This window comes from Vulpes lagopus, chromosome 18 (genome assembly GCF_018345385.1).
Source record: "Vulpes lagopus strain Blue_001 chromosome 18, ASM1834538v1, whole genome shotgun sequence".
Classification (NCBI taxonomy): Eukaryota; Metazoa; Chordata; class Mammalia; order Carnivora; family Canidae; genus Vulpes; species Vulpes lagopus.
Window position 1 is genome coordinate 14,739,359 of NC_054841.1, and position 9,875 is coordinate 14,749,233.

The 9,875-nt window shown below is 38.8% G+C and overlaps 1 protein-coding gene across 1 annotated transcript; it reads right to left on the minus strand.

Moving 5' to 3' along the window:
* Window positions 1–6,719: 6,719 nt before the first annotated feature.
* Window positions 6,720–7,707, minus strand: SPINT4 (serine peptidase inhibitor, Kunitz type 4). The gene is made up of 2 exons (XM_041732359.1): window positions 7,593–7,707; window positions 6,720–6,901 (listed from the first exon to the last, which is right to left on the minus strand). Exons 1-2 carry the CDS (start codon window positions 7,705–7,707, stop codon window positions 6,720–6,722), a joined length of 297 nt encoding a protein of 98 aa, XP_041588293.1.
* Between the last annotated feature and the right edge of the window lie 2,168 nt (window positions 7,708–9,875).

A 9,875-nucleotide genomic window follows, 5' to 3' on the forward strand; every position in this document is an offset into this window, starting at 1 on the left:
GTATTTTGCAAATTTTACTACAATATGTCTTGGTGTTGATTGGCTTTTGTTGATTTTGATGGGAGTTCTGTGCTTTCTGGATTTGGATGTCTGTTTCTTTCCCCAGATTAGTGACGTTTTCAGCATAATTTTCTCAAATAAACCTTCTGCCTCATTTTTGTCTCTTCTTCTAGGACTCTTATGATAGGAATGTTATGCTTTATGGAGTTGCTGAGTTCCCTCAGTCTACGCTTGTAGTCCAATACCTTTCTTTCCTCTTCTTTTTAGCTGCATTATTTTCCATAGGTTTATCTTCTATATCAGTTATTTCTTTTTCTTCTTCTTCCATCTTTGTGGTCATTACATCCAGTCAGTCTTGTATCTTGGTTATAGCATTTTAAAATTTTGGCCTGACTAGTTTTTAGTTCTTTTATTTCTATGGTAAGGGTTTCTCTGGTTTCTTCTATGCTTTTCTCAAGCCCAGGTAGTATCCTTATGATTGTTGTTTTATTTATTTTTTTATTTTAATTTTTTAAAGGTTTTATGTATTTATTCATGAGAGACAGAGAGAGAGAGAGAGAGAGGCAGGAGACACAGGCAGAGGGAGAAGCAGACTCCATGCAGGAAGCTGGATGTGGGACTGGATCCTGGGTCTCTAGGATCACACCCTGGGCTGAAGGCGGCACTAAACCGCTGAGCCACCAGGGCTGCCCCTGATTGTTTTTATTTTTTTTTTTTATTTTTTATTTTTTTATGATTGTTGTTTTAAATTCTAGTTCAGGCATATTACTTATATCTATTTTGATGATCTCCCTGGCAGTGACCTCTTCTGACTCTTTTGTGATGAATTTCTCAGTCTTGGCATTTTGTTTAGGTCTCTGTCTTCTTAGTAAAGCCTACATGTGGTCCCATTTTCTTTTCTTTTCTTTTTTTAAAGATTTTATTTATTTATTCATGACACACACACACACACACACATACATACACACACACACACACACACAGAGGCAGAGACACAGGCAGAGGAAGAAGTAGGCTCCACGCAGGGAGCCCAACGTGGGACTTGATCCCAGGTCTCCAGGATCATATCCTGGACTGAAGGCGGTGCTAAACTGCTGAGCCACCGGGGCTGCCCTAAAAGTTTAAATTACATGATTAGAGTCTGATTGGTATTTGATAAAAATGAGTCAGAGAGAGTAAAAGGAGCTCCTTTAGGTAATAAGGTGGTTAGGGAACATATTCCAGTGGAATGTCCTGGAAAGGTTTAAAGATTATCCAGGGCTGCCCCTGAATGAGCAACATGAGTGACTGCTCACATGTTCTACATGAGGGCACTCAAAGACTCCTCCAACTTCCCAGACTTCTCTATCCTTTCTACTGGACAGCCTTATTGTAGCTTCAGGTATATATGCATATGCCTTCTTTTCCATATAGATGGAGGGTCCTATAGATTCCTCATTTTCAGCATTAACTGTTTATAGACTCATTTAATCCTTAGCACAACTTTATGGAATGGGTACAGTTACTATCCCCATGTATCTTTGAGGAAATTGAGGCACAGGGTGTCTGACTCAGCCCCAGATAGTGTTGTGGTCCCATTTTCACTAGAGCTGAAGCTTTGCAGCACTCAGTGGTCAGTAGACACTGGTGTGTGTGTGTGTGTGTGTGTGTGTGTGTATGTATGTGTGTGTGTGTGTGTGTATGGAGAGAGGGTTTGTACTAGTCTTCTTGGGGAGGGGCCTGCTGCTGCTTTGGTTCTCAATCACATTTGTCCTATTAAAAAAGATACATGTAGAGCATGGTGGGGGATTATGGGGCTTGGTATCAGTGGCTCAAGCCTCCACTGTATGCACTCTGCATTGAAGTCCATCTGTACTGATGGGAGGGGTGAAAACCAGCAGTGTGCTCTCTTCCCTGGAGAGGGGAGTTTGCTCCAATTGCTGTTCAGGAAGCCCTCACAGAAGAGCAAAAAATCTCCCCTCTTGTGTTCAGTCTTCCATCAGATTCCTGTCTTCACTCTGCTGGCATGGACTGCCCATGGGCAGTGATGCAGTGCTCCTGTCTACTGGTTTCCCTAGTCTCTGGGAAGGATCACAGCTAGCCTCTTGACATGTACTAAATTAGGAGCCTGATTTTAAGGAAGCAACTTTCAAAGTATGCAGATGGACCCATTTGGGGGAAAGGCTAGAAGAAGGCAGTTTTGCTTGATTCCTGTGCATTGAACCCTGGGGGAGTCTTAAAAGTTGGGGCACTAATTTGGGTTCAAAATACTTTGCTCTTCAAGAAAAGACTGAGAATTGAGAATTCCTTCCTGATTGTATGGTGCTGTGCTAGGGGTGGGATTTATGATGAGAGTATCTCAGGCTTTTCTACCTGTTTCAATATGAGTATGTTCTCATTTTCTCAGTGTGTAGGAGTTGCTCACCTTAGTTTCTGGATTTCTTTCAGAAGTAACTGTTGCATGTGTAGCTGTATATTCAGTGTATTCGTGGAAGGAGGGGAGTTCAGGAGCATCCTATGTTGCCATCTTGGTTGTTCCCTTACCTTCTCTTCTTTTGAAGGACAATTTGCTGGATATAGGATTTTTGGTTGACAGGTTTTTTTTCTTCTAGCATTTTTCCTGTATTATCCTGCTGCCTATTGACTTGTGAAGTTTCTGATGAGAAATCTGCTGTTATCTTAATTAAGATCCCTTGTATGTGATGTGTCACTTTTCTCTTACTGCTTTCAAGATTCTCTTTAGCTTTTGAAAGTTTGATGATAATGTGTCTCAGTGTGCATTTCTTTGAGTTCATCTTACTTCCAATTTGTTGAACTTCTTTGATATTTATATTCATGTCTTTCATCAAATTTGGGAGGTTTTCAATCATTATTTCTTCAAATTCTATCTCTGGTCTTTTCTCTCTCTTTCTCTGGGGCTCCCACAATGCATATGTTAGTTTACTCAAAGGTGTACAAACATCACTTAGGCTCTGTTCACTTTTATTCAATATTTTTTCCTTCTGTTCTTCATTTTTTAAAAAGATTTTATTTATTTATTTATTTATTTATTTATTTATTTAAGACAGAGAGAGAGAGAGAGAGAGAGAGAGAGAGAGCATGAGTCAGGAGAGAAGCAGAGGGGGGAGGGAGAGAGAATCTGAGGCAGTCTCTGTGCTTAGCACAGAGTCTGATGGAGCTTGATCTCACAATAGTGAGATCATGACCTGAGCAGAAACCAGGAGTCAGCCAGGCACTTAACCAAATGAACCACCCAGATACCCTTTTCTTTCTGTTTTTTTAAAGATTTATTTATTTAAAAATATTTTGTTTTTATTTATTCATGAGAGACACACAGAGAGAGAGACAGAACATAGGCAGAGGGAGAATCAGGCTCCCCGCAGGGAGCCCAATGTGGTGCTCAATCTCTGGACTCACTGAGCCACCCAGGCATCCCTGTTCTTTAGATTTGTAATTTCCATGGTTCTATCTTCATGTTTATTGCTTTTTGTCTTCTGTCTACTTCAATCTGCCTTTGAACACTTCTACTAAAATTTTCATTTCAGTTATTGTACTTTTTATCTTCAAATTTTTTTCAGTTTTTTTAAAGACCAAAAAAATTTCCTTATTAATATTTCCATTTTGTTCATACATTGTTTTCTTGATTTTCTCCATGTTAGTACTTCAAACATCTTAAAGATAGTTGTCTTATTTATTTACTTATTGTTATATTTTTTCATTTTCTTCCTTTTTAAAAAATATTTTATTTATTTATTCATAGAGACAGAGAGAGAGAGACACACATACAGGCAGAGGGAGAAGCAGGCACCATGCAGGAGCCTGACGTGGGACTCGATCCCAGGTCTCCAGAATCACACCCTGGGCTGCAGGCAGCACTAAACCACTGCACCACTGGGGCTGCCCCATTTTCTTCCTTTTTATGAAAGGATAGGTGTTTTAAAATCTTTGTCTAGAAGATCTGCCATTGGATCTTTTTTGCGGACTGTTGATTTGTTTATTTTTATTTGAATGGGCCATATTTTTGTGTTTCTTTTTATGCTTTGTGATTTTTTAAAAAATTATTTTTGTATATTTTTTTATTGGAGTTCAATTTGCCAACATATAGCTTTGTGATTTATTTATTTATTTATTTATTTATTTATTTATTTATTTTTATTTATGATAGTCACACAGAGAGAAAGAGAGAGGCAGAGACACAGGCAGACGGAGAAGCAGGCTCCATGCACCGGGAGCCCGATGTGGGATTCGATCCCGGGTCTCCAGGATCACGCCCTGGGCCAAAGGCAGGCGCCAAACCGCTGCGCCACCCAGGGATCCCTGTGATTTATTTTTAATGAAAACTGGACATTTGAACCTAATAATGTGGTAATTCTGGAAATCTGTCTTTGTCATCCCCTAGCCTTTTTACGAAGAGAGAGAATCTTAAGCAGACTCCACACTCCACACAGAGCCCAAGGTGGAGCTTGATCTCACAACTCTGAGATCATGACCTGGGTCGAAATCAAGAGCTGGATGCCAACCAACCCAGGCAACCCCCCCATTCACCTTATTTTTAGTTGTCTCACTTTTCCAGGATTTGGCTGGAAAAGGAAGCAAATGGGCTATGGGAATATGTTATTTTGTCCCTGAAAGATTGTTTATTTCTGGGACATCCAGCTTCATGACTCACAACAGGAAAATCTCAGAACTTCCATTTATGTGAACCAGTCATGTTAGCCCAGTTCCTATTATTTCAGGTTCATAGCATGTCTCCAGCAGCTGATTTAGCTGAAGAATAGTTTATAATTCCCAGGTCTTCACTAAAGTTGGAACATGCTTTACCTGTTCAGAATAAATCCTGTTTGGATAATGGTCTGATCTTGAAGTAGTCAGATATCTTGCAGAAAATGGTCTCAATTTAGGGGACTAGTTTTCCTATTCTTAAGATTGAGAAAAGACAGGTTTGCATGCCTAGTTACAGGATCTCATTTATAATGCCTCTGATGTTGCCCTAGCTACCAATAGTCCAGGATGCATTCACACGTAAGGGATTGGACTTAGTCAATAAGATGGACAGGGAAGGTATGCAGAAAAGGGATGCTTGGATAAATTCAGAGATGAAATGGTCAGGCTGTGTGTCCTACAGCTGGGAAGATGGCCATGTTGAACCTTGTAGCATTCATGAAACTTGGCAACCAGCGTTTGGGTGATTATTCTCTTGGTGGCTAAAACACAGTCATTGGATTGAAATTGAGGGTTGTTTTTCCAGAAGGACTGAGAACAGCCAAGTCAAATTTCATTGACTGGGGTACTAAACAATGTCTAAATAACTACTTATTATTAGGGATCAGGTCAGGAGGCTAGTTAAACTAACTGGGACTCCTGACTTGGTGGACATAAATTTCATGTATTAGGTTCACCGCACAATTTGGTTCTTTTTTTTTTTTTTTCACAATTTGGTTCTAAGGAAAAAAAAAAGAGCACTAGTTTGGTGCTCTGGTTCTACTAACTAGTTCAACGTGAGAAGGGAGGTGATACAAACCTATACAGATTGGGTTTGTCACACCTAAAACACCATACACATATATGAGAAATGGTTGATGGGATAGAGGGCAACTAAAGGATGGGACCAGTTGACATTCAACTCTAAATAAGGCAGAGGAAGAGACATTCAGAGAGTAGGGAAGGCTGACACAAAGTTGCTTTCATTTTAATGGTCATACAATTATTTCTCAGGAAAGGCAAACCTCAAGTTAGGAAAATAGCAAACATATGGAGGTTTCCAGGATTATGGAAATATTACAAAGGTCTTAAAATTGATTTGAATTTTCTTACAACTATGTTTCAGAATGGTGTATCAACTCTAACCTCTCGGCACATTGTCTCTGTTAAAGCAAAAACAGACAAACAAACAACAACAACAACAAAACATATTTATGTTAAAGGTTTTGGAAAGTCTCCCTGGATTAATTTAAGTCATTTTTATCCCAAAACAAGTCCAGAGGATATCATATCTTTCAATGTCTCTCCTGTTCCATTTATTGATATCTTATTCTTTCATTCCTTAAAACTTAGTAATTGTCTACTACTACTACTAATGTGCCAGGCATTGCAAAAATTCACAAGGCATATTAAATAAATAAAACAAAATTTATTTTTGAGTTACTCACAAGATCACTTTCCATCTCACTTTCTTGGGAATCAGCCATACCAAAGCCTCCATGGGCCTTCTTCTAGTTCCAATGACTGGGAAATGGTCAAGTGTGGGCTGAGAACTTAGTTGTATAAAACAGCATGTTGCTATGGAGAGTTCATAGGTCTGAGATTACAAGGATTGGTTTTGGGTGAACTTGTGCTTGTAAAATAGTCAAGCCTTGGGTGACCATCACATCTGGTTAGAAACCATTTAATATGAACTTGGTCCAGTTAGTTACCTCTAATGGACTTTGTTTCTTCATTTGCTACTCTAAAACAATGATACAAATCTCCCTTAGGGTGATTTTAATTTTAAATTATATCAATATATGTAAATTGCTTAGTGCAGTGCCTGGCACATGGTAATTATCTGATAAATGGTGACTACTAATTTTTCTCTGGACTTTGGATTTCCTAAGGAAAAATGACAAATGATCCTGAGATCTAACCTATTAAGTTTTTTAATGAGGACAATCCTCCCACTTCCCATCCCAAGCCAGGGATCCTAGGATCTAAGAACCTCTCCTTTTCCTCTCCCCCACGGGCCAAGGGCAGGGTTGGATTTCTTACTTTATTTTGTATTCTTTGACACAGGCTATGTCACATTCTATTTTAAGCTTGTAGTTGTTAAGGTTGCCATCACATCCAGAGAATACAAAACTTTCACATCTTTTGGAGGTTCGGTTGTAGAAATATCTAAAGTGAATTTCAAAGCAGCTACCAGTTTTCATATCCATTTTGCAAGGATCTGCACGAGAGGTTCCCATTGAATTAGGCGGAATGAGTTAGGACTTAGCAGGAGATTTTTGACTTCCAGGGCCCTTAAAAATTCCTCACATTAGTTTGGAATTAGGTGGAAGGTGATTGAGTGACTTGACCAAGGGCACACATTTGCTAAGTGGCAGGGCCAGAATTTGGGGTGTCTGACTCACAGCGTAGACTGTGCCACCTCCCCATGCTCCAGAAGCACCAAGCCTATACACATTACCTGTGGAAGAAAACTTCATTATCTTTCACATCTACATTTTGAACTTCTCTAACAGGGACCATGGGTTCAAGTGTTCTCTCTGCGCCCATAGCCCAGATATTGAAAATGCCTCAGTTTGCTCCATTTCCAGCCCTCCTTTACTCTCCTCTCAATATGTATTCTTAAATGGTCTTGGATCTTCAAAATTTGTCATGAAACCCCTAATTCAAAATATGTTTGATCCTTTGGACCACCTAAAAGACAGCCTCATCTGGATTCATTTGCCTCATTGTTTTTTCTCATCAGACATCTACAAGATACCCAGAGTAAGTAATGCCTGGAGTCAAGGGACTAAGTGTTTTTAACACAAAAGGGGGACCTTTCTGGACCAGTTGGATATCACATTTTTTTTGACACTCTCTCCCCCATTCATAATTGGTTTTTGCATTTATTTTCTACTTTAAGTTCATACCTTTGAGGTCTCCACATATCATTTCAGCAAGTTTAGCAACACCACCCATTAATGGGGTAGTCAGCAAGAGGAAGATGAAGAACCCTAGAAGAAATCCCAACTCAGGAGGCTTCATGATGTAGTAAGCAGAAGGTAGGAGAGGCTTGGTATCAACTGATGTTATATTTTGGGCTTGATACTTGAGAGGGCTAAGCCCACTTACCCCAGGGGCCAGGACTGGGCATTACTAGGCATTGAGTTGAACAGTGAATGCTTGGGTGCCCAGCCATGAAGCTGAAGATCCCAGGCCAATTAGACCCCTGATAGTGAGTCCCATGTTCATCTAGAAACCATAAAACAAAAGGATCAGAGATTGTAGCATAAGCTTAATCATGGAAGATAGAATGATTAATGAATTAAAAAAAGATTGATTCCTTTTCTCTCTTCAATATTCCACAACAAGGAAGTGACTGATCCCGGTGAAACAGGAAGAATGTAATAAAACCAATAGTAGTAATGATAGTAACTAACCCCTATGGTACTTCCTTCATGTGAGGCACTATTATCTATCCATCTGCATAAAATCATTAAATTTCAAAAACAAAATTTTTTCTCACAAAAAGCATATGCAGTTCATGAGTTAGGAGCAATTATTATCATCACAGATGAAAAAACTGAGGCTGAGGCTAAGTTACATGTGCAATCAAATTTGAACTCACTATACTATATTACCTAGGAATATGGGACACCTTGGTTTTGTTTACTTGTAAGGCTTTCGAATTTTGACTTTCATATTTAAACTCTTAGACTACCTGAAATTGATTATTTTTGGTAAGGTGTGAAATAGTAATAAGGTGTGATACAATTTAATTTTTCAGTGGCTTCAGACCCAGTTGTTGATGAATTCAACTTTTATCTAGTTATATGATAACTTCTTTTATACATGTGGGATTATTTTTGGGCTCTTTATTTTACTCTACTGTATATTCCTGCTTCAAAGCCATTCTTGATTACTTGAATTTTGTATTATCTTAGGATTCTGCATATTCACATAAATTTGAGGGTCAGTTTGTCAAGTTCTTCAAAAGACCCAGCTTGGATATTGATTTTAATTGCTTTGGATTTACAGGTCAATTTGAGGAGAATGACATCCTTACAATATTATCTTGCATAAATACAGTAGTTCCTCATTTATATTGATTTTCTTAATAACTTCCTAGCAAGGCTTACAATATTTCCCAAACAAGTCTTGTAATCTTATTTATATTTTTGGTATTATTGTAAATGGTATCTTTAAACATTATATTTCTATTTGTTTCTGATGTACAAAACTGTAATTTATGTTATATATTAATCTTATGTCTAGCATAAGCATATCCTTCATGAGTAGTGATATTGAATACATTTTTTTAAATATTTTTATTTATTTATTCATGATAGACACAGAGAGAGAGAGAGAGAGAGAGAGAGAGAGAGAGAGAGAGAGAGAGGCAGAGATACAGGCAGAGGGAGAAGCAGACTCCATGCAGGAGCCCAATGTGGGACTCGATCCCGGGTTTCCAGCATCACGCCCCAGGCCAAAGGCAGGCACCAAACCACTGAGCCACTCAGGGATCCCCTGATGTTGAATACCTTTTTATGTATTTGTTGGCTACTTATTAGTCTCTTGGAAAAATGTCAATTCAGGTCCTTTGCTTATTTAAAAATCAGAGTACTTGGCTTTCCCCCCCACCTAATGAGTTGTATGAGTTTCTTATATATTTTGGACAGTAACTCCCTAACAGATATGTGGTTTGCAAATATATTCTCTCAATCCATAGATTGCCTTTTCATTTTGTGATTGTTTCCTTTGCTTGCAGAAGCTTCTTAACTTGATGTAGTCCTACTTGTTTATTTTTGCTTTTGTTGATTATGCTTTTAGTGTCATATCAAAAAAATCATTACCAAAGACTAATATCAAGGAACTTTTTCCTCATGCTTTTCTACAAGTTTTACATTGTCAGGTCTTATGTTTAAGTCCTTATCCATTTAAAATTAATTTTTCAAAAAATATTTTATTTATTCATGACACACACACACACACACAGAGGTAGAGAACAGGCAGAGGGAGAAGCAGGCTCCATGCAGGGAACCTGATGTGAGACTTGATCCCAGGACCTCAGGGTCACGCTCTGGACCCAAGGCAGGAGCTAAACCACTGAGCCACCCAGGTGTCCCAAGTGTTAGACTCTTGATTTTGGCTCAGGTCATGATCTCAGGGCTCTGAGATCAAGCCCTATGCCAGGCTCCATGCTCAATGCAGAT